The sequence below is a fragment of the Vombatus ursinus genome, unplaced genomic scaffold (assembly GCF_900497805.2).
Source record: "Vombatus ursinus unplaced genomic scaffold, bare-nosed wombat genome assembly UNPS02014812.1, whole genome shotgun sequence".
NCBI lineage: Eukaryota > Metazoa > Chordata > Mammalia > Diprotodontia > Vombatidae > Vombatus > Vombatus ursinus.
The window spans coordinates 14502991-14529795 of NW_020954590.1; the positions used below are offsets into that span (position 1 = coordinate 14502991).

The 26805-nt window shown below is 35.0% G+C and overlaps 1 protein-coding gene across 1 annotated transcript in view; it reads left to right on the plus strand.

The window, feature by feature from the left end:
* Nucleotides 1–26805, plus strand: part of LOC114054096 (phosphatidylinositol 3,4,5-trisphosphate-dependent Rac exchanger 2 protein) — a 385890-nt gene that overhangs the window by 347862 nt on the left and 11223 nt on the right. The window contains exons 39-40 of the mRNA XM_027877210.1: nt 8782–8884; nt 24836–24903. Of these exons, the coding sequence (XP_027733011.1) occupies nt 8782–8884; nt 24836–24903 (171 nt within the window). The remainder of the gene's footprint in view (nt 1–8781; nt 8885–24835; nt 24904–26805) is intronic.

Below are 26805 nucleotides of genomic sequence, written 5' to 3' on the forward strand. Positions count from 1 at the left end.
GATAATATATGCAAAATACCTTGTAAATTTTAACACACTATATAAATATTCAAGGTGCAGCATGGTACTGTGAAGAGAGAGCCAGCCTTGAAGTCAGAAAGTCCTAGGTTTGTGTTCTGTCTGTAATACATGAGAGGGTCTCCTAAGTGAGTCATACATTTTCGCTGTGTGCTGGCACCTCTCTAACACTAAACTGTAGATGACTTATTGATCTGTATTAGTAGAGAGAGTTTCCACACTGAGAAGTCCCTATACAGATGACATCAAATTGTTAAACTAGACATGGACAGCTGAATAAGTAAATGAACATAAGTTTTTATTTGTAAGTATTAAAGCACTATATAGGTCAAGTTTTGATTATCAAGAACATCATAATTCATGGCATTGACATAGTATCCTTTATACTTTGTACAAGTGTTGAATACTTGATATATATTAAAGCATAATTTCCTAAACTAATTTTGGGCAGTTAGATGGTGCAATATCAGGCCTGGAATCTGGAAGACCTGAGTTGAAATATGACCTCATACACTTAACTAGCTGTGTGACCCTGGGTAAGTCACTTAACTTATGTTAACCTCAGTTTCCTCATCTTGGAAATGGTGCTTATAATAACACCTACCTCTTAGGGTTGTTGTGAAGATCAAATGAAACAATATTTGTAATGCATTTAGCACAATGCCTGGCACATAGTAAGTACTATATCAATGTTAGTTATTATTCCAACTGTTATTCATTTGTACATAGAATACGCTAGATCTGGATATTTATGGAAACCATAAAAGCTGACCGATGGGATTGCAATTGTCCCTGGAGAAAGGGAATTCAGGGAAATTTTAAGGCAAAAGAGAAGATATTAGGTTTTTCCCCCCATGCCAGCTCAATCTGAAAAGCAAATATTTATAGCTACATAGATATGTATGTATGTATGTGTATATATGTTATATACATATATGTACATATACACATATAATTTCATATTGAGTATTTTAGAGAGAAAAAAGGATCAGCACTTAGGATTTTTCTCATAGGACCCATATTCATATGATAAAGAACATCACATTTCCATGGAACACTGCTCAGGGAACTCATCTTTATATCAATACTGCTCTCTAAATATCTGTCCCTTAAAAAAAAATAAATTCAAGTGACCAGTAATTAGGACACCTGTTTGGAAAGAGCCTTTAGTTTCAGAGCTTCAAACAATGCTATACTATCTATCTCCATGAAACATAATCACTGAATCCTTCTTTATTCATCTCTTAAGATTAATAAAGTTTATATGCTACTTTCTGAATTTTAATACTGCAAACTTGTATAGAGTATGACATTGCTTTCCCATTTCATTAACATAGTCTGATAAATGTTCAATATGTAGGAAAAATGTGATGTGCCTTTAATAAGCATGCACATCAGAATATAATTTATAAACCATGTAATGGTATGCAGATATGCTTCCATACCTACGTGATACCCCTCCCTCCCTACATTCGTATTTGTTTAAATTAAATCTTTGTAATTTGGTGTTGAGGGAGCTCCTGGAAGATGAAAAATGTGCTGGTAGCATCTGATGCTGGCACCACATTCATGCATCATTGAAAAACCATTTGCTTGCTGGTTTGTGGACCCAGATTCTTCCAGAGACTGCCAGAATTTGAAATGATTTCTTCAAGTGTTGTATTTTTCCACTCAGCCTTCACAGTGAAATAGTGGGGAAGATTTGTAAAAGCCAAGGAAACTTAGTGCTGGGATGACTGCAAGCCTTTCAGATCTTTAATTTCAGTCTCATTTCTGACCTCGGTGTGATATTATTAAGGCAGGATTTGACCTTGGTTTGGATCACCAGTCATCTACAGTGAGTGGCAGCATTTCTTGCCATTTCCCTAAGTTTCTTCTGACATTTGACACTGGTTGAGATTATTTCAAAATTACATTGTGAACAGATTGGAAAACAAATCTCCATGGCAGTTACTCTGTGAAAGAGGGCATCATCGCTGCCACTTTGATAAACTGCAGGTGGAAGCACAAGAGCACAAATCCAAAGAAATTTATCCAATTTAAAATAGATTTTCTGTTAGAGCCATCATCTTTGCAGGTATTATTAATTCTAAATGAGCTGCACTTTTGATTTGCTGAGGCAGAGAGCAAAGCCCTGGTCCTGGTGATTTCTCATCCAGGACCCTAGATCTTTCTTGAAATAACACCTTTACCAAAAAAAAAAAAAGTCAGGTGGCACTCAGGAGCATATTTCTCTTTCTTATGCTACAAAGATAATTTTCTGCCGCAGTGCTGAATAATGAAACTGCAAGGTCTTTCATACCTTGGCCCAAAGGAATAAATCAGGAGAAATGAATGAAGGAAATAGATTAAAAAAAAATTTGAATTCTAGTTAAAACCCTTTGCAATGAGCAAGTGCTTATTACAAATAGCGAAAAGAAGTGTACCCTTTTTTCAGGACACCAGAAATATATTTCATTGAGTTTAGGGAAAAAGTGAAGCTTTTCTCTTATTCTTTCAGCTACAGTGTAATGGTTTCTAATGACTGAAATTTTGAAGTCAGTAGAGATTTAAAATTGGAGTGCTAAAGACTTTGCATTAGTTTGAGGAAGAAAAAAAAGCTATGTTCTTTTATAGACCCTGACGATTAAACAGTTTTGGTGGAAAATTATTTTTTATTAAGCTTCAATTCTACTTCTTGATACCCGTTAGTATTTATTTTACCTCAGTTCCATGCACATATAAAAAGCAATGTCAATCATGTCAGATTGATAGACTGTACTCGCTACTGGCAAATAGAACATATTCTATTAGCAGCTAATTATAAAATACTGACCCATTAGGGTGTCGTTAAGGGTTTCAAATGAGTGCCTCTGAAAAACTAATTTGAAGGTTGCTGCTCAAGTCATTTAACAGCCAATGAAACTTAACATGTTATTTGTAAGAAAATAATTGATTACTTCTATGAATACAATGGAAAGCCATCAGGCTATTTCTAATGTGACAGTAAAATGTTTCAACTCTATCTATTTTTAACAATACATCATTATAATATTCTTCTGTATGGCTTAAACTTTTTGTACTAAGATTGCACAGCTAATGATATTTAATTATATCTGTTTCATACATTTTTTCAGAAGGCTCTTTCTTGGGGTCTTATCATGGGTTTTTGAAAGTATGGGTACAGAAAACAAGCGTTGACAGATTCTACCAAGTTGTAAAGAATTAGAGTAAGAACCCAATTGTACATCTGTTGTCTAAGGACCAGACTAAGTTTGGAGCAACTTACTATGAGTGATTAACCATATAAAGTAATGGAACTTTTGGGTCCCAGCACCTCATAAAGACCATCTTGTTAAGTCAGAGAGGTGATAATCAGCACCAATAAAGGGAATACCAATACTGAAAAATCACAGATCCTTGAAGGGATAAATGATTTCATTTACATAAATGAAACCTAATGTGATCCCTTGAATAAAATACCATCAAAGCAAGGTAGCTGAGGAAGGTAATTGGGGAGGTGGAAAAGCATAGAAAGAAGAAAGGTTTATCAAAGGAATGAAAAGTAAGGGATAAAGTAACAAAAAGGCTACTAATATAACTACTAGAAAAACAGAATTATATAAACAATGAGAAGGGGCATGGAATATTGACTACAGCATTGACCTTGGAGTCAGGAAGACATGTATGGAGGAGTGTTGCCCCTAACACATACCACCTATGAGACAGTGGCTTAAGTTGAATCACTTAACCTCTGAATGCCCCAGGTAACTCTCTAAGACTCTAAACCTCTAAATGCCCCCAAACAACTCTCTTAACTAAGACCCTTAGTTAACAGATGAATTACTGATATACATTCATTTCTAGGGAGAATTACTCCATCGGGAGTTACTCACAAAAAATAAATCACAGTTAAGCTCCATCTGCCCAGATGTGACAATGCAGGTAACACAACTTCAAGTAACCACTTTAGAGAATAAAAGACCAAAAAAAAAAATTAAAAACATTAAAGCAACAAATTGGAACTACAGGGTGGAAAAAATGAAATAATGAAAAATTTGAATGAAGGTACTTTCAAAGAAAATCTAAAGAGAAGGAAGAAAGTAAACTAATCCCTTACAAATGCTAGAATCCAAATCTCTCACTTTCCTTGGAGTCTGTATAGGGGTACATACTAGATGAAAGGGCATTATTTACATTTGGTACTATTGAGATTTAGAGGTTTAGGGGTGCTGGGATCTCAAAATCACAACACACGTGTCCTACCCAAATGAATTCGACCCAATCCTTCTTTCAGCCAAAGACAAGGTTTATTAGGACATCATTTTGGTGTGGGTGAGATTTAAAGAATCCACCATATTGGCCAGACTCCTAATCTAAACATTTTTGAGCTTTTGATTAGATTATAAGAATCTAAGCCCTTGGCTAGACTCTTAAAGAATCTGAACACCTTAATGGAGACAAGATGAATCTTATATACAGAAAGACCGTGGGAGGGATCCAGGCCAAGTAGTCTGGGGTGACTGGAGGAGGGGTCTAAGGAGGATCTGGATGGGAGTAGCCAGTAAGCTGGGGTGAAAAGAAAGCCAGGGACCTGGACCCAATAGCCCAGGGAGACTGGAGTCCAGATAGGATTAAGGATAGAAAGTGACCAGGGGCAATCCAGAGGTAACAGAACAGAATTGGGAGATTGGGTTTAGCCACAAAAAAAGGCTATTAGAGTGGATTACAGCCTCAAACAAATGCCAGAGATTTGGAAAAAGTCCAAAGATTTCTTTTTTGGGGGAATCCAGATCCCAAAGACATGGTTTTTGTTTCCTTTTAGGGGTTCAGATCCCATCCCCATCAGTACAATGTTTGGTACAATAGTGAATATATACTCCCAGATAGTTTTAAGATAGCCTTTATTTCTAGCACCAAATTCTACTCTTTATTTAATAATGGGATAGAACAGTTTCATTGTAGCTTTATAAATAAATTACAAATAACTATAAACTTCTTACAAAATGCAAAAATGAATGGCAAACATTATAAGATGTAAAATATATATAGGATATTATCTGAGAACAAAAGTGGCATAGAAAATATGATAATCTTGATTATTTAATCTTACTGTATAAATGCAAATACAAGATCCTAACTCATTAATGTTTTGTATTGGAATGTCTAGGTTAGTCTCTCCTTAGTCCTCATTTGTGATATATTTGTAAACAGTATTTGAATGTCTAGTTAATGTTCTTATTGCCAATTGAAATATATTTCATTGTATAGTGGTTTTATTGTTGACTTTTACATTTTGATCATAACTAATAGCTTTTTCTTTGACAACACAAAACATTTCACTCTCTTACTGTCTCTGGATCCTAGCTTAATACCTGGCACCTAGTAGCTGACTAAAATGGTGATTGCTGAAGAAATAGGCTATTGAAATAACTCCATATTAGAAAAATAAGTTGAATAAGTGATAAGCCCCAAAGATAAAAATTCTAGCATCAGATGAATTCCTAAGTGGAACCTATCAAACATTCAAAGAACAATTAATTCCAATACTCCATAAATTTTTTTTTTTGCAATAGGAAAAGAGGGAATCCTTCCTGTTTTTTTCCCTATAGTATAGATATATAGTCTTGATACCGAAATCAGGGAAAGACATAGCAGAAAAGGGAAACTATAAACCAATATCTCTAATGAATATTTATACAAATGTTTTAAGTAAAATATTAGGAAGCTAACTGTAACACCCTATTAGAAAGATGACCACTATGACTAAGTTGGATTTATACCAGGAATAATAAATTGTATTAGTAATATAAATAATAAATAATTTTAAAAACATGTTTATATTAATAAATGTTGAAAAGGTTTTTGATGAAATCTACTCATTTCTATTTTAAAAAACTTTTAGAAATCATAAGAATAAATTAGTAAATAGTATTTATCTAAATTAAAAAGTGAAAATTATTTGTGATGGAGAAAATTATAGACCTTTTCAATAAGATTAGAAATAAAGCAAGTATTTCCATTAACACTATTACTAGTTAACATGGCGATAGAAATGCTATCTCTAGAAATAAGACCAAAAAAAAATTCAGTGAATATCACTGGCAAAAAAACAAAACAAAAACACATCACTTTTTGAGGCTAATATTTTATACTTAGAGAACCCAAGAATCTTAACTAAAAATTTTATGGAAATAATTAACAACTTCAACAAAGTTTCAGGATATAGAAGAAATCCACAAAACCATCAGCATTAGCATTTGTATACTCATGCACACATACATATGTGTAAATATATATGTATAATGTGTATGTGTGTACACATTCACTCAGCAAGAAAAGCTAGAAAAAGAAATTCCATTAAAACAACTATAGAAGGGGCAGGTAGGTGGCATAGTAAAGAGACCGCTGGCCTCGGAGTCAGGAGGACCTGAGTTCAAATCCAGCCTCAGACAGTCGACCCTTACTAGCTGTGTGACCCTGGGCAAGTCACTTAACCCCTATTGCCTCACCACAAAGCCAAAAAAAAATACTCAAAATTGTATCTGCCACCATTCATTTAGGTATTAGTTAAGTCATTTGCAGAAATAAATTCAGAAATAAAGATAGGCCTAAGTATTTGAAGAAACATTAATTGCCCATGGGTAAATTGAGCCAATGCAATAAAAGTGATGATATTAATGCAATAAATATAATATTTAATGCCATACCAATAAAACTCTAGAAAAATATTTTATATAGTAAAAAAAGATCATAAAATTTATATGGTGGATCAAATGGTCAAGGATTTCAAGGTCAATAATAAAAAATGTGAGGAAGAATGAATCTCTCTATACCAGATCTTAAACTGTATTGAAAAGCAGTAATCATTAAAAATGATTTGGTACTGATATGAGAGAGACAGAGACAGAGAGAGATAATCAGAACAGATTAGGAATACAACATACGGAATCAAACAAATACAGTAGCATAGTGTTTCATAAACCCAAAGACACCCCTCTCAATTATTGGGAGAAATATTTACTATTTTACAAAAACTGCTGTGAAGACTGGACAGACATCTGGCAGAAATTAGGTTTAGACTAACACCTTACATAATATACCTATATAAGCTCCAAATGGATACATGACTTAGTTATAAAAGTTACAATATAAATAAATTAGTGGTACAAGGAAGAAATTACCTTTCTAGCAATTTATAGGAAATTATTCATGACTAAAGTGATAGAAACAATCACACAAGATAAAATAGAAAATTTTAATTATGTAAAATTTCAAAAAGTTTTGTACAAGAACACCTAAAGTAAAAATTCAAAGGAAAACAGATTATTGAGGGGGTAGGGGGTGCAAGGGCGTGGAACTCTTTGCAACAAGTTTCTCTGATAAACATCTCATTTCCAAGATATATAAATCACTGGTTCAAATTTATAAGATTGAGATCTATTACCTGATAAATAAATGTTTAAAGGAAATCAATAGTTTTTAAAGAATAAAATGGAAGCTTCAACTGTCATTTGAAATATATTCTAAGTTACTAACATTGGTGAAACACAAATTAAACTATCTTTGAAGTTCTACCTTATACCTATCACACTGACAAAAATGATTAAAAATGAAAATATAAACGTTGAATGGGCTGATGTGTGAGACATGAAGCACATGGGCTATATGTAAGCCATAACACTGCCTGTCCAAAAAATGAAGATGAAACATGCTCCTTTCTTCTGACGAACTTAAAATACAGAAAGAAATGTGTATTTTTCTATATAGTTAATGTAGGAATTTGTTTTGCTGGACTATATAGATATATATTTAGAGATCGTTTTTGTCTCACATAGGTGAGTGAGTAATGGGAGGTACAGATTAATGAAAAAATATTCGATACCTAAAAAATAAAAATGTGTTAAATTGAAGTAGAAGTTTATTATAATAACTTCTCTATAAAGGAAGTTTGTTGTAGTTGATACAGCACTAACATTAAAATCAGGAAGACTTGAATTAAATTCAAACACCACCTGTGTGACCTTGGGCAAGTCACTTAATGTCAGTTTGCTTCAGTTTTTTTATCTATAAGATGGGGACAATAATAGTTAATATCTCATAGGATTATTAAGAGGATCAAATGAGCTGATATATGAAAACTGCTCTAGAGACCTTAAACCACTATTTAAATATTAACTAATATTGTCTATAATCATATATACTTTGAGGTATATATAATATACATATATACTCTATATATGATATGTGGCATACTATATGTGTGTGTATGTATATATGTGTGTGTATATATATATGTATATATAATATTTACAAACATATGCCTATATATGTATATATACTACTGAGTGGAGCGGTGGATGGAGCCCTAGGCCTGGTGTCAGAGAGACCTGAATTCAAATCTAGCCTCAAATACCTACTAGCTATATGACCTTAGGTAAGTCACTTCACCTGTTTGCCTCAGTTTCCCCAATTATAAAATGGGGATAATAATAGTACCTGCCTCCCAGGGTCATTGTGAGGATCAAATGAGATAATAATTGTAAAGCACTTACAGCACAGGGCCTGGTACATAGTAACTTCTATATAAAAATTAGCTATTATAGCTATATATATATACATGTATGTGTTTTATATGTATATTTTATATGGATGTTTGTATATGTCTTAGATAAGTAGGTGGCACTGTGGGGACTAAGATTTCTGGGTGCTTTTTTGAAGATCTAGATACTGTGTTTTTGTGACTATAAATAACAATTTATTCCACTTTATCTTTGCCGACAGATGCACTCTGAGTGTTACTCTGGAGCAGGCTATAATCCTGGCTAGAAGTCATGGACTACCACCCCGGTACATCATGCAAGCTACGGATGTAATGCGAAAGCAGGTAAATTCAAATGACGTGTTAGACTCGTTGTCTTAAAGATATAGAACATATCTCCGCTAATACCTAGATACCGATGCTAAAAAGTCCAGTGCAAAATAGGGAAAAAAAATACATATTGCCCTGAAGCCTTTGCTCTCTCCTCTTTAGAGCCTACTCTCTCAAAGATAACAGCTTCATGTTATAAAATACCATCTTCTGCTCGTTTTGCATTCACTTAGTATGTGAGGATAAAATGGGAGAGCGTGGTTGTTTGTGCATTCATATCACGAAATAGCAGAAAATGAGAGTAAGAAAGCAGTGGGTCCTAAGTGACAAAAAGGGATGAGTGGCTACAGCTCACCTCCCATGTGAACACTTTTGTGTCTACCTTGTCCTGCTGGCTCCATGATGATGGGATGCTGGCAGCAGAACAGTAGGATGATGGGAACACCACTGCCCTAGGAGGCTGAAGAACCCCCAAAGCTGTCCACAAACTACTCTGTCCTTGGGTGATTATGTTCCTCATTTGTGTAAATGGGGTTTCACAATTGTCAGGTTTAAATGAGAGACTAATGTGTGTGTAAGTGTGTTGAAATGTGTGTGTGTATATATATATGTATATATATTTATAATATATATAAATACATATATATATACACACACATACATGAAATGCATATACACTGAATATATATATCTAGATAAAACACAAGGCATTCTTATCCTTTGTAAGTGTTATCAGCAAAATAAAAAGTAAGAAAGACACTTAGGACATTGGAACTAATTTTTATTTTCAATGTTCTGGGTCAAGATTATTTGCCACTCATGGAAGTTCTAGAATTCTTGTACAATCTAAAGAAAAATAGACCTCAATACGTGTGGGGCAGAGAAAAATGCATCAGTGCAACCCACATTTCCAAAATACCAACTCTTTGTAGCTTGATGACAGCTAGACAGTGAGGTGGTACAGTGGCTAGAGATCTTGGCCAGGAGTTAGCAAGACTTGAATTTAAATCTAGCCTCAGACTCTTATTAGCTGTGTGACCCTGGGCAGGTCACATAACCTCACTTTCCTCCACCGTAAAGTGAGGATAGTAACAGCATTTCCCTCCCAGGGTTGTTGTGAGGATCAAATGAGATAATATTTGTAAAGTGCTTAGCACAGTACTTGAGATATAGCAAGTCCTTATTAAATGTTTATTTCTCCTCTCTCCACTATGTAAAGCACTTAACTAGGAGCTGGGGGAAATAGAGAGTTGACATAAGTCATGATCTCTGCACCAAGCTGTTCATCTATTAGAGGAAAAAAACACATACTCAGTGTTCAAGATGGTATCAGAGAGCTACAAAATCAGGTGCTGTGGCAAGGTCTAAGGAGGTGGAATTGGCAGGAGGGCAGTGTTTTGCCAACTGAGGTGACCAGACAAGACTTCAGGGAAGAGATGGCATTTAAGTTGGACTTTAAAGGATTGGTTAGCAAGATACTGATGACTCCAATATCATTAAAACTGGAAGCCACCTCAGAAATAATCTTGTTCACCTTCCTCATTTTATGGGTAAGGCAATTGAGGCCCAGAAAGGTGACATCCTCAAGGTCTTAAAGTTAATAATAACCAAATGTCAAACTCTTATTCACAGATCTGATTCATTCCTCTGCTGAAAATCCTTAGTAATATCCTATTGCTTCCCAAACTTCTCTGTTCCTCCCATCCAATAATTCCAGTCCTTTCATAGTCCTCCCCTCTATGTATGCTGGACCATCTCCAGTCATCTTGATCTATATCTGGCCACTGGACCCAGATGACTGGAGATCAAAGTGAGGCTGGTGACTTTGCACAGCCTTGTCTCACTCAAATCCAATTCAATTACAAGTCATGTCATCATCTTTCTGATGTCATGGTCCTCTTCGAGAATGAAAGACAAACCACAAAACCTCTATGCATAATCTCTTCTACTGTGAAACTGTACCATTATATTGAATTCTAATGCCTTTAGACTTTGCTGATGGTATTTCTTATATTCTCACGTCTTCCTTGTTGTCCCTCTTTCCACCTATGAATTCATACCGACAAGATAGCTTGATCTGCTTACAGATTCCTTTCAGTCTTCCAATTAAAAATTCCATTTCCTCCTCTCCCTGCCTCTCTTCTCCCTAACACCCCTCCTGCAAGGAATCCTTTCCATATTGGCCATTGTTGACCCTTTTGGTTCTCAAGGTGACCTTTTTGGTTCAGCTGGCTAACTAAACTTCTGATCATTGGGACTTATCTTTGTTCCCAGACCCACTATGTTAATCCTAAAAATTGTTCATTTTTTTGGTGAGAAAAGTGGTATCTTGGCTCCAGAGAGAAAGAGAAACAAGTAATAAAACCATCTCCTTGGACTGCTGTCTACTTCACTATTTTCTCAACCTTCAAGTACCTCCTCTTCACCCTTTGGTGTTAGAGTTTTCTGATTCACATCCTCTGCCACCTCCTTCATCCCACTGGTATTTAGAGACTGACACAATAGGTACTAATCTAAGTAATTTCCCATTAGGCTTAGACTAGTCATTCTGTGGTATCGTGGAATGTTTATTTGTTTTTAAAGTATTTTGTAGGTTTGTGTGTATTTTTTTATTTCTAAAAGAAAAATGTGATATCATAATATTGGTTATTCTTTTAATTGCAAGCATGCAATATTTTAGCAGCATTGTGTGTATGAAAAATATGTGTTCCATTTTCCAAAGACCCAACTTACAAATTAGCTTTAATAACACAACAAATTTGTAAATCGGGGGCAGCTTTTGTAGTAGTATTTACTATAATGGCTTCACTAATAAAGAAGTACTGTGATTGAATAGTAAACAAAGTACAGTGAGTTTACTTTATCTTTCTATTGAGCCCCACCTGAAGCACCTCTTGGATTTACTTTGTTTAAACCTTGATTCAAGAAGATGATTATGCATCTTGTTATGTTTATAAAGAGAAGTGAAAAGTGTAGAAACATGCCAGCACTGGAACTTACCAGTGACTTTAATTATATCTGCTTTCATGCATTTCCTAATCTCTTACTATAATATAATATTATAATTATATGTAATATAATATCATTTTAAAAGTATGTTTTATATTTTTATTGTTTAGATTTACACTCGCATGTTATGTGTCTTACAATCTCATTGCATAACATATGGCACAAATCTAATAGTTGTACTCAAAATAGCTTGGTTATTGGAAGTTATACCTGAGCTTTACTCATCTCCTATTTGTGCAGTTCCATGGTATGGACACCAAGAAATAAGTTTATTTTATATTGGAATTTTGTACTTCAGATTATGTTAAAGTTAACAAATCACACTGGGTACCTACTGTAGCAAAAAGGTTAGCAAATTCATGAGTTGTAGTTAACTTCAGTACTCCCTCCCACTCCCCACCAAAGTAATTGAGTAATAAAAGCTTTGGATCTAATTAGAGTCAGTAGTAAACTAATCATTTCCCTTCCACAAATGTTTGAATTTCATGCAAGTGTTGCATTTTGTAGTGTTGTTTTTGTTAACGTGGGTGCAGACCTAGGGCAGCTAAATGGTCCAATGGATAGAACGTTGGTCATGGAGTCAGCAAGACCTGAGTTCAAATGTGACCTTAGACACTTGGTAGGGTGTGACCTTGGGCAGGTCACTTAAACCTTCAGTGTTTGCTTCAGTTTTCTCACCTGTAAAATGGAGATAATAATAGCACCTACCTCCCAGGGTTGTTGTGAGGATCAAATGAGGTAATATAATAATTGTAAAACACTTAGCACAGTGCCTGGCACATAGTAAACATTATATAAATGCCATAAATGATATTATCATCATTCATTTCTTTCTGGTAGGGGAATCCTCCCTTTTAAGACTACCAATTGCAAATGAGTTGCTGATCAGCATAGCTGCAAGGAGTTTCTTGCATCTCATAAATGAGAATTAAATCTGTCAAAACTTTCCTTTGCTGCAGAAGACTTTAACAAAAATTAAAAGTGTAATAAACAAAGGTCTCTGTAAAGAAAAAGGATGATGTAAACAGAATTGTTGTTCTCCTGCTGTGCTTTTCTATGTTAGATATATAATATATCAAAAGGGAAATTAGACTAAAATCAGACTTTATACCAGTGCATGACCTATGAACAACTGCAATGAAAACTTAATTTTGCAAATTGATCTACTAGCTTATTCATGTTTACAGTTGTATCATACTTAAGGATTATGCAGAAAAGTTCAGCAGCGGTCAGACCACGTATCTAAAGCCATACAGGCTTCTGCTTTGTTTGTATAACTTATGACTCTTCATGAATTATCATTTCCATGTTGGGAGATACTGAAATGTCGGTGTGACCCTGGGCAAATCTTTGACTTTTCATTGTCCCAGGCAACTCTCTAAGAATGCAGAGAAGATGCAGGGCCTACTTAGCATAGTGCCTGGGACACTAGCAGTGCTTAATGTATGCTTGTTGACTGACCTGCATTAGTGAAGGCAGTTTCCTAATCTAGGACTTTGCTAAAGCAATGAAATCACAAGTCCAGTCCCTATCTCCATCTCTATCTACAAGACAGAATCTTTTTAAAATTTTATTTTAAATTTATAGAATAAAACAGAATATTAATACATTCTTTTTGTTAGCAATGATTATAAATGTGGTGATGCAGTCACATGGCTGTGAAGAACATTGTATTGCCACAGGACTATTCTAAATAGCAAATTCCTGTGATACATATGAAATATGTGTCTATTTACAAAAATGATTTATAGGGCAAATAATGAATACAGAAAATTGACAGTCTTGGAAACTAGATATCCTGGACATATTCATGTAAGAAATCTAGAAAATTGTCCTAGGTTCTTTTATCATTCCATATATTGAAAAAAATCAGGGTTTTTGTTTTTTTTTCCCCAAAGAATGTTTTTTTTTGGGCAAGTGGGGTTAAGTGACCCCCAAGGGAGATGTAGAGCAGATTTGTACAGATCATTTAGAAGCTAGTTAAGGCATAGTAAATCGGAGTGAGATTGAGATTTTGTTAAGTCTTTCCAGTACAAAGCATAGATAGATTAATTAACTAATTATTGGATTAGTTAATTATTGTGACTATTATTAAGCAAATTCTATTTGTCATTTTTAAAGGACTGAAGAAAGAAAGCATTCTAAGTGTAAGCTTTATGAGCAAGACTATAACTGAAGAGAGTTAATTTTTTTCCCCACTTCCAGTGGATTCATTTCTTCTTATGCAAAATTAGTAATTGAAGAGTGTTCTTTGTGAAAACTCTCTATTTTACCATGCTCAACATTTCTCAACAATTTTGTTCTTACTCTTCCAACTTTTCCATTTAAAGGAAGGTCAATGTTGCTTTTGATTTAACTATATATACATATATACATATACATATACATATATATAGAGAGAGAGAGAGAGACACACACACACACACACATCATTGACAGGAACTTCAAGGTAAAGTGTTAGGAGGAAATCAAGCTTGATTTCATTTAAGAAATTGTGAAATGCTTTTAGTGAACCCAAATTGCTCATTGTTGAAAACATTCTCTCTAATTTTCTTGAATTCTCTCAAACACCAAGATTCTCTCTCTCAGAGACGCTATTATCATTGTGGATCATGGAACACCACAAAAGCAGATGAACCAAAATTACTCCCCCTAAAAACCACAGGGCAATCAAAAGACCCATGAGAGACATAAGCATACTGCAATGTCTGAATGATAATGTAAGTGTGTAAAATGGTATAAGAGATGCATGCGGCCTATATTACAATATATATAGAATGAGTTGCTATCTTCCAGGATAATCTTAGCAGTTCTCCCTCAAAATTACAAGTTTCAACCAATACTTTATCTATCTTGTAGGACTCATAACTGACAGAGCCCCTTTTCCCTGACTTTTAAATAGAGGGACTTTGTATTGAGGGGGATTTGGATGCCAGCAGGGAAGATAGTGTTCCAAAATGTAAAGGCATTTATTTTTGATTCTCCCATTATCTCCCCCTACTTTATTTACCCTTTAGGAACTGATGCATCAGAGCTAAGACACTGGTATGGGAGGGTGGGAAGTATTCAAACAAGATATATTATGGGAAAAGAAGGATTTGAACTTAAGAATCCCATGACTACAAAGCTTGTGTCAATATCAGGGGGAAAAAAAGGAAAATAATTATTGGGTGATAGAAAAGATGCTCTGAAGTGATCAAGGCTATCATATAGGCATGGTGTTACTATGGAGAAGGAGCAAAGCTCCTGGCTACAGTTATCACAGGTCACAAAATTTGACTTCAAAGTTGAGACACCACAAAGGGAGGACACTTGTATTTTTTTGACATTTCATTTGAATAATCCATGTATGACAATGAGTCAAAAGCATATTGACCAGTGCCTTGTCCTAGAGATTAGTGCTAGAAGAACACTTGGATGAAATTGCTCATAAAACACTACCACCTTGGTATCCCAATGAGAAAGGGGCAAAAAAGAGTTAATTTCTTGAATATTATTAGTGTCACTATAAAACAGAATTTCATGGAAAGCTTCAGAGGGCCTGCTTTTCCATTTGTTTAATGTCTAAGGAATAGTGACTCTTCAAATTTCACATCAGGAATGCTTAAAAATCTAGGGTGACATTGGAGGGAGAACATGGAGGGAGAGTAGAAAACATGAGTAGTATATTCTATGTTTCTATTTTTTGTGAAACCATTCAATACAAAGGAAAAAAAAAACAACTACCCAATATTCCCAATAGAACGTAAACTCTCTGAGGGTAGAGACTTTTTTTTTAACCTGTGTTTCCAACTCCTAAGTAACCCTATTTCTATACTGTGGTCTTCAAAGCTCTTCTTCAATCTGGGTGTTTTCATAAGGGCTATTGGGCAGCTAGGTGATGCAGCAGATGGAGTGCCAGGCCTGAAGTCAGAAGACTCATCTTCATGACTTCAAATCAGGTCCCAGACACTTAATAGCTGTGTGACCCTGGGCAAGTCACTTAACCCTATTTGCCTCAGTTCCTGATCTATAAAATGAGGTGGAGAAGCAAAAGGCAGTATCTGTGCCAAGAAAACCCCAAATGAGATCACAAAGAGTTAAACATGACTGAAAAATGGTTAAGCAGCAACAAATAAGGGCTATTAACAACACAATTTCATTTTTGCTGTCTGGATAAGAAAAAGGGTGAATTTTGCTACAGTTTTGCTACTTAACAGGAACTTCTGATAGGTTTGAAAATTGGTTTGTAGTACATAACAAATTCAAGGTTACAAAAGAGCGTGGAAACATAAAGTTCTTCTTTTCTGGGGACTAGTGACAATTACACAATCTGCTGGAGCACAAGAATACCAAAGACAACTTATTTTGAGAGCAAGTTGAATAGGTTTAGGACTTAAATGAAAACATCTCGATTTTGTGTTCCTAGCCATGGAGTAATCTGAATAAAATCTCTTTGATTCTGTCTTATCTGAGAAAACTAATTTTTAACCTTTTATTTTTTTTGTCAATTAACAAGCATATGTTTTCTTTCCTACCTCACCTCCAAATTAAAAGAAAAAAAATTGTCATAACAAATATCTATGGTCAAGGAAAATAAATTCCTACATTGTACATGTCCATATGTATTTCTTATTCTACATCTTTAAATTCAGCACTTCTTTATTAGGAGGTGGGTAGCATAGTTCAACATTAGTCCTCTGCAAACATGACTGATCCTTACAGTGGTCCTAGTTGTTAAGTCCATGAAAGCAGCTCATTTACAGTGTTGTTGCTTTTGTATACACTGCTCTGGTTCTGCTTGCTTCGCTCTGTGTCAGCTCTGTATCCAGCTCAGGGGAATCAAACATGAGGCATGGGGACCACACTGAAGCCTGCACTTGGGCCCCAGATGAACCAGATTAAAATGGACCTGGGAAATATTTAACCAAATAAATAAAAAATAAAATAGAACATAGATAATGTTAATATGTGGTTTTCTAAGTCAATACCCAGTAGTCAAGGACCTTATATTTGGTTTTGTGGCTCCCATATTTGAGTTTGACACCATTGCTCTGGCTAATTGTCTTATCTCTCTAACAAAGGAGAAAAAAGGACTAAACTGTTAAGCATTTAATATTCATGGTAGGAGTAACATAACAGAATGATATTATTGATAAATTCTTGCATCTCCATAAGGAGCTGCCTCTAATGATGCAAAAATGAATAGTAAGCATTGTTCTGATGAAACTTAAGTGTTAGTAGATTGTGATTTATCAACCACATTAGTAGAAGAGGCTTCCTTTAGAAATGTAATATGATTAAATTTGTTCCCTAATCAAATGAGTCGGTGAAACCCTATAACATTAAATTCTCCAGGGTCTTATCTGAAGAAATGTTTTTAGGTGGTCATCACAAGAAAACAAAATGCCATTGCATTAATTGTATTCGTGTGGGCCGTTGGGGGAGAGGACATCAACATTGAGGAATAGAAATTCCCACTCAGCCTCCTATTTAGTACACTGGGATGTCAGGTCGGTCACTTAACCTCCATGGGCATCAATTCCCTCATCTATAAAATGAGAGTGCAGGGCTAGATGATCTCTGTGGCTCCTTCGAGCTCTAAATCCTAGGATGCTACTAGGATAAATTCTGGTGCGATTCCATAATCTAACACAGACATGACCCTTTATAAGAATGATTTATTTAGACTGCATGTTCCCAGAACTGTCTAATTCCTTGAGAAGCCATTACTTCTCTATTTGACCTCTAGGTCAAGAAAGTAAGACTCTGCCTTTGGTGTGTACCTCATGCTTTCTTCTACAGGTCAAATGACAACTTTCAGCCTGCCTTATTTTATGAGCTTGTGGTTATTGGATAGGCAGGTATAAATTTTCTTCAAAAATAGAAATAAAGCTTTCAAAACAGTGACATAATCATTATTTCAAAGGGAGAAGTTAGATTGTGTGATGTGATATCAGAACTCTTGCTTTTGGTAAAACCTATAACACCACACTAACAAATCTATAACTTCTGCTGATTGTTAAGAGAATATGTTTGATCCAGTAGAAAGAACCCTGATATGCAAGTTAAAAGACCCCAATTTCATATCTTCTTATATCTACTATTAGGGTGACTCCAGGTAAAGTTACATCTCTCTATATTCTAAATTGATTGGCATTGTCCTTTGATCATGAATACTTTGATCCCTTTTGGGCAATGTGTCTTTGTGTAATTGTGAGCAATTCAATGTGTTAAGTGCTTGTTGTCTAGTTGTTTTCAGTCATGTCTGACTCTGTGATCCCACTTGGGGTTTTCTTGGCAAAAATACATGAGTGGTTTGCCATTTCCTTCTCCAGCTTATTTTATAGATGAGGAAATTGAGAGAAACAGTGACTTGCCCAACTGTATTCACACAATGTCTCTGAGGCCACATTTGAACTTAGGTCTTCCTGACTCCAGGTCTGGTACTCTATTCCCTGTGCCACCTCATTAAGTGCTTAGATTAATAAATTAGATGCTTGATAAATGCTTCTCAATTGGTTGATTGATTGAAGATACAAAATGAGACACTATGGCAGAATAAAGGAGTACCAGGAGTAAAAGTGCAAGTACTGCCTCTGTCATGTGCCTGCTGTTCAACCCTGCAGCTGACCTGCAATGGTAGAAGGAGTTTCCACACTAGAAAGTTCCCTATACCTATGAAATCAGAGTTCCAAATCAAGAAAAGGTTAACTATAGGAATAAGATATAACTCTGCCTTTCCGAGGTAATGGGTCCTATACTATATAACAAAATTAAACTGATATTGAGGGAAAAAAATCTTATAACATCTTCATAAGAAACTACATGATCATTTCTAGGGTTAAGCATACTTTCCAGGAGTGGTGAGGTAAGTTAGAGCAAACTTACCCTGGAGGTGATGTGAGCAACAATCGTTATGTCATATTAGCCTATGCTACCCTTCTAGTGTTACGTGGTGCTATGTGGTTACAGTAGAGCCTTATATTAGTAGAGTAGGGGGATTGTAAGTGGAAATGGAGTTGGGAACTGAGTTTCAGCCTATCATAGAATCTCAGCTTTGGAAGGTACTTCAGAGTCCATGTAACTCACCTTGTAGCTGAATCCTCCCTACCATACATGTCGAAGTCCAGCCTGAAACCCTCCTGAGTAAAGAGATTATAAATGTAATTGGGAAATATTTGACCAAATAAATAAAAACACAATAAAACAGAGATGATGTTACTGTGTGGTTTTCTAAGTTAATACAAACCCACTGGGATCCTTATGTAACATTTTTGGCACCATTTCTATATGAGTTTAATCCCCTTGCTCTTTACAACCCACATTGTAAGGAAGCTCATGTAGCTCTGTTTTTATGGAAGAAACAGCTCTCCCTGAGTACATGTGGTAGGTTACTGCTGCTGAATAAACTTATGACAACATAGAAATTATAGAGATAAAAAACCTAGGTTTTATTATGCTTAAGCACAGGTTTGGGAAGTAGAAAAATAACCCTGAAAAAAATAGTGGAGTTACTGGCAAAGTCTTTATACAGAAAATTACATCAGAAAAACAGAAAAATAATTTTTAACATAAAACAATATTTATGGCTTCTTGTGCCATAAAGATCACATAGACCCAGTCAAATAGATTCATAATCTTATGTTTCCTTCAATTAAGTTTAAACAAATTAAGTAAGAACAAACTAGTAAATATACTGTTAGATTTCTACACAGTAGGCAAAATCCTACATGTTAAAAAGTCACAGTGGGCTAATTGAGGGAAAGGGATTTACATGTCTTAAAGACAATCAAAAGTATTATGTCAAGGAAATTTTTATGTTATATTCCATTCTTCTTCTCTTTTTGCTTCTTATCTTAGGAATGTAAAAAGTCTTCCTTTACTATCATCCCTCCGTAAGCCAGGTTATAGCTAAGTGAGGTTAATATTAACAGAAAACAGGTTTCAGTTAGTCAAATGTTCCAGGAGAAATGGCATAATAAAATTGGATAAAAGGAAAATGAAAAATTATCATCACACTGTTAAGATAGTTTTCTTTCCTATGAGCCTAAATTCACCTCTCTGCAACTTCCATGCATTGCTCCTAATTAGATTCAATTCATGAATCTTTTATTAAGCAGTATTGTGCTAGACCCTGGGAATACACAGACAAAAAATGAAATGCATCCTACTCTCAAGAACCTTACATTGCAAGGAGAGGGGATATATCATTTAGGCAAATATGTATATATAAAATTAATACAAAATTATTCAATTCAACAAATATTTATTTAGGAAGTACTACATGAAAATCACTATACTAGATGCTAGGTATACAAAGACAGAAAAAAAAATTGAGTCCTTGCGCTCAAGGAACATGCATTCTGCTGAAGATTATACTATATATACCTAAGTAGATACAAAGGAGAAAAGGAAATGCCAAGTAAATTAGATAGGGGAGTGGGAGAGAGAGACAGAGACAGAGAGAGGAAGGAGAAGGAGAAGGAAAAGAAGAATAAGTAGGGGTGGGGTGCGGTGATCAGGAAATGTTTCATTAGGAGATGTCACCTGAGTTGTGTTTTAAAAGAAGACAAGGATTCAATTAGAGATGAGGAATAAATGCATTCCAGACATGAGAGGCTATCTATCAAGGCCTAGATGTGAGAGATAGAATACAGGTTATAAGGAATAGCTTTGCAGGGCTAGTTCTGCCCTCTCAAGCACAGTGGAACAAAGACTTATTCTCTCTTCCACATGCAGCCCCTTAAATACTTAAAGACTGCTATAACCGCCCCCCCCCCAAGTTTTGTCTTCTCCCGATCAAACCTATCCATTTCCTTTAAACTATACCAATATGGTCTGATTTCCGGTCTTCTCACTACCCTACTCACTCTCTTCATGTTGCACTCTAGCTTAACAAACACCATCCAAAATGTAGCACCTAACCTCCAGGCATGAACAGAGGAAAGTCCTGTGGAACTTTTAACTCCTTTGCCATAAAGACTACATTTTGTTCACCCTAGTCTAAGAGGTTAGGCTACTGGTTTGAATTAAAGACTTATGTTCAGGCTCCTGGACTATTTGCTTTATAACCCTGGGTAAATTAGCTTGTCCCTTACCAAATGGGATAATGATGATTATCACCTTTCTCCCTCATTGGGTTATTATGTACATTAATTAAACAAGGCTCCTAGTAGATTTTGAGTTTTTTGGAAAACAGAATCTATTCAAGTGTGATGTGTTCATATTATTTAGTCACAATATATTTCATTGGTTTTATAAATTGACTTCTTATAGTATTTTTTAAAATTGCTGGCTGTGTTACTAGTACTAATAGATAAACATCCAAACATTAAAAGCAAAAGAACCCTGTGCTATTAAAAATTTTACAAAGTGAACATAATACCATTACCCCTCTCGATCAGCAACATATTTATTGAACACCTAATATGGGCAAATCAATATTTCCCCATGGCTAACTGATCAAATAGATGTAGGGATAGAGGTAAAACTGCGAATCGCATACTTAAATGTCACTGGCTATCAATTAATTTCATTTTGGTCTTTATATTATTAAATCATATTCCAGAATCTTATGATCCATTCTTTTTCTATTCTCTTTACATCTTACTTGCCTTCAACCTCTGTCTCTCCCTTCCCTTTACTTATCCACATCTTATCCATCCTTCGGTCTCTATCATGCACCATCTTCTCTATGAGTCCTTCAGTAACTGCTCCGGATAAGAATGACCTCTTCCTTTTCTGAATTGATATGTCACTTGTCCATTACAGTAATACATTATAGCACTGATTGTCATCCTGTTCTTTGATGCTTCTTGATCTTTTTATTCACAAAAAATAAGCTTTTTGAGGAGAGGAACTGACTTTTTTTTAACTTCTTTTGTATTCCTGTTCTATTCCATTCTCTACTCATCCATCAAATTAATCTTCCTAAAAATGCATATGTGACCATGTCAACGCCCCTCCACCACCACCCCATTAAAAAACTCCAGTGTCTCCCTGTCACCTCTAGAAAAAAATTAAAAACCTTCTGTTTGGCCCTCAAAGCCATTCACAACCTGGCCCACTCTTACCTTTCCAGTCTTCTTTAATTGTATGCCTCCTTTTCCCCATAATACCCTGTGATCCAGCGACACTGGCTTCTTTGCTGTTCCTCACATTTGACACAATCTACAGACTTTGGGAATTTTTTCACCAGCTATTCTCCATGCCTGGAATACTCTCCCTCATAGCCATCTCCTGCCTTCCCTGGCTTCCTTCAAGTCCCAGCTAAGGTCTCATCTTCTATGAGAAGACTTTCTGGATCTCCCTTAATGCTAGTGCCTTCCTTTTATTATCTTTGTATTATCCTATACACATCTTGTTTGTACACAGTTTTTCCCATGATGTCTTCCCTATTAGATTGTTAGCTTCTCAAGTACAGGGGCTTTCTTTTGCCTCTCTTTGTATCCCTAGCTTTTAGCACAGTACCTGGCACATAAGAGGTGCTTAATAAATGCTTGTTGACTAACTGACCCAATGAGTATTCAGCATATAGAAGGAAGTCCATAAGTATCTGATTTTTCTGGACATTTTAGACATTTTCTGACATTTTAGAATGTTTTCTAAAATCACTTAGTACATTTTTATGAGAAGCACCGTGGCAAGTGCACGATGCATGGGACTTGGAGTAATACATTAGGTTTAGGTGCTATATTATCCCTTCCCCCCATATTTACTAGCTATGTGACTCTGGCCAAGTTACTTGACCTATCTGTGTCTCAATTTCCTCATCTGTAAAATGAGGTATTAGACTTGTCTTTTAAGGTCTCTTCTAGCTTTGTCTATGATTTTGTGATGTCATGATACTGTGATGTAGTAAAAGATTTAATAAATAATAAATCAATAATAAAATTATCAATAATAATACATAGGCTATCATAACAACAAAAATATATAATGTGAAAGAACATGCTCTAAAAGGAGGGAAAAGGTACACAGAATCAAAACAAATAACATTCTATTAAAAATATTACCTAGAGTAGAATTTACTACTTATTACCCCTTTGATCTTGGGCAAATTACTTCACATTTCTTGGTCTCACTTTCCTCATGTATAAAATGATCTCTACAACATTTTTCAGCTGAAAATCTTATGATTCTATGAGACTAAATAATTCGGTAAAGTTCAGCAGATCTTTATTGAGCATCTACTGGATATGGCATAAATAGGCAGATACAAAGTTTAGATAAGACAAAGCCCTAGCTTCTGTCTACAACATGAAATGATTGGGGAAAAAAAAAAAGGTCTAAATTATGTTCCTAATGAACCATAATTTAGTGAGATAACAAGGGATTTTAAAAACACAACACATTTGATTTACTACCCAGACTGGATAATTAAGATTTATTTGTAAACCAATGGTATAAATATGCTCTATGGGGTTTTCTCAAAGGCTGAGTGCTAACTGTAAATATAACTTCAATATTAAGTGATAACCAAAGGAAACAAAATACAACTTTGTTCCCTTCTAGCTATTTTAGATATCTCTTTGAAAATTTTATGAAACAAAATAGGAAAAACACTTTATTAAATATGTCACTGGGGATCCACATTTAGCTGTGTGGTTATTCCATTAATGCATTCTTGGTGGTGTTAGAAACAAGTGATGCATAGCACACATTATGGAATTAATGAGAATGTCTTATGGAAAGTATCAGAGTAGTAGAAATAGTTGGAAGTCTCTTATTTATACAGGAATCATAAGGTTCACTTGAGAATCTCAGGGACATTTCTTCTTCTTCTTTTTTTTTTTTTCATGTCTGATGGTTGATGAATTACAAGTGACTGAGATTGAAAAAACAGAGCAAAGATAGAACTTAGCCTGTAAACTTTGACCCTCACTTGAATTAAACTCCCTCGAGGTGGAAGGTTCCATTAACTTGCCTTTTAATTCTTGCCATCATCATACACAGGGAAAACTAGAGACAAATGTGATATTGTATTTAGGCATATATGCTATGCAAGGCTAGGATGTGACAGGTAGGCAAAATGTTGATGAGGACTGAGATGGAATAGCACTCTAGTTCCCTTTTTCCAAAGGCTTTAATGGCATTCCATTTCTGAATGAGTGAAAATCATTTTAGAATATACTTCATGATTCCTCCCTCTCCTTCTCTCTTCCTTTCTTCTTTTTTTGCCTTTTCCCTTCCTTTGTGCTAATGGATCCATTCTTTGAAGTGGTAAGCTCCATGGTAGAAAGTCCAAATTCTTGAGATCTGTACAGGCCTGCCTCTTTTCCAAAAGTTGCTTTAGAGGTATTTTTTTTAAATGCTATGCCTTTATTGCTGTAAGTTTAAAATAGCTAATGATGGAGCCAAGGAAGAAATGTTGCAGAACAGGTATTGCATAGAACTATGATAAATTGCCCTGTCCCTGCCTGGTAGAAATAGACAGTGGGCATTAATAGTCTTCTCATCTTTAATTTTCAAAGTCCTAAGTATGGATTCTACTAGCTGAGACATTTAGATATGATAGTAGATAAGAAGTACCTATTTTTAACTAAACATTTTAATGGCTTTGGTAATTAAAAATAGATATAAATTATTTAGATTCAAGTCTTTGAATTAAAAAAAAACTTTAAAGTAAGTCTTTTCTCTGTTTCCAGCAAAATAATTAGATTGAAAAATATTCTTCTTAGCGTTTCTCTCCCCTCTCTCCTGGCTTTGATAAACAAACTGTTGGAGTCAATATTCTAGCTGGAACTTCTTTGCTCAGTAAATAACAGTGGGCACTGTTTTTTGTTTTTGTTTTCGTTTTTAGGGTTTTTTTGCCTTTCTTTGTATCCTCGGCACTTAGCACAGAGCCTGACACTTAGTAGGCACTTAATAATTGCTTGCTGAATAGACTTGACTATGATTTATTAATGTATTGCCCAAATAATATTGATGTAGCATTGGATTAAAAAAGAACCAAATTATTGGCCTTTGTTTCAGGGAGCAAGAGTGCAGAACACAGCCAAGAACTTAGGAGTCAGAGACCGGACACCAGAATCTGCTCCACGGTAAGTGTGAGCCCAGATCAGTTATTTGTGTAAATGATTTGCTTTAAGTTTTAGACAGTAATACAGAGCTTATTCTCCCTTAAACCTGCATAAATGGTTTGCCTAAACTTGTTCTGGATTATGAACTTTTTTTTTGTTTATTTTGCTTTACTATTTTGATAACTTCATTTTAATGTAATTCATTTCCCTTGTAATCCTTTGTATTTTAGTTTATGCATTTAAAAACATTATTCAAGGAAAAGGTTCATAGGATTCCTCAAATAGCCAAAAGGGTCTGGATACACCATTACCACCACCACTACAACTACTACTACTGCTACTGCTACTACTACTCTTCTTCCTACTAAATAAAAATAATAATGGTTAACATTAATATATCACTTAATATGTACCAGGCCTTGTGCTAAACATTTCACAACTATTATTTTATTTAATTCTCATAACAATCCTAGGAAGTAAGTGTTATTTTTATCCCATTTTACAGATAAGCCAACTGAGGCAAAGAGAAGTTAAGTGACTTGCCCAGGGTGACACAGCTAATAAATGTCTGAGTCTTGATTTGAACTCAGGTCTTCCTGACTCCAGGCCCAGTGCTGTATCCATTGTACCACCTTGCTGCCTCAACACAAAAAAAGGTTCAGAACCTCTGCATTAGAATAATAGAGGCCCCCATGAATATCTAGTGATTGATTGTGGAATATTCAAAAGTATTTATTTTTGTGTTTCCTTCTGACTTAAAATAAAGCAAACAGGGTAGTATAATTATAACCTAAGATCACATATTTTTCAATGACCATATTCAGTTTAAGTCAAAACTCACTTGAAAAAATGCCCAGAAATGTATTACTATAGTAAGAGGGGTTCTGAGAATACTTCACTCAAATCAGAGTGATATAATGTAAGGTACAATAGCCCTTCCATTCTCTAAATTTTATTTAAGTTTTTTTTTAATTTATTAAAATTAAATTTATTTATTTAAATTTTATGTTCCTGTGACTTGGTCTCAAAATACATAGGTTCATGTCCTCTCCCTCACCATAATTAGCCATATTACTATGGATAAGTCACTTCACTACTTTGCGCCTAAGAATTCTTCATCCTGAAAAAGGAGAGTATGAAATGTGTGGTACCTTCCTCAAAGGGTTGTTTAGAGGAGATTACTTTGTAAATTGTAAAGTGCTGTATAAAATAAATGATGATTATTATTAAAAATGAAAGAGGAAGAAGAAGAGAAAGAGAAGGAAAAATAAACTTAATTGTTTTTAAGATGGCAAATGCAACAGGCTATAAATTCAATAGCATGGAAACACAGTGGAGTAAAAAGAGCCATGCCCTTGAATCTGGTGTCATTGTTACTAATAAATAAAATACATTCATATGGAACCTTATAGTTCACAAATGGCAGTAAATGACATTCACATAGCACATTAAAGTTTACAAAGCATTTTTCTCACAAGAACCCTGTGATATAGGTAATGCTAGGATGATTAAACCCATTTTACAAATGAGAAAAAGTAGGTTCAGAGAAATGTGATAACTTACCCAAGGTCACAGAGCTAATAATGATAGGTCTGTGACTCTTTTGACTCCCAGTTCATTTTTTAAAAAATTTATTTATTTTTCCCCTACTCGATGCTGTCTCTTCAGCTGGGCCTAGACAGATGGAAAGGAATTCAAAAGACAAAAGTGTGGAGGAATGGTATTCTAGTCATGGGATAGGGGCAGATTGCACTGGAGAAGACAGGACTTGACTGAGAAACAGAAATACAATTTGGCTGGAATGGAAGTGTTTCAAGAAGAGTAACATAAAATCAGGCCTACACTAAAGCCAAATTATAGAAGGTATTAAATTTCAGGCCAGGAGATCTACATTTTGGACCACAGGCAATGAGGAGTCATTGA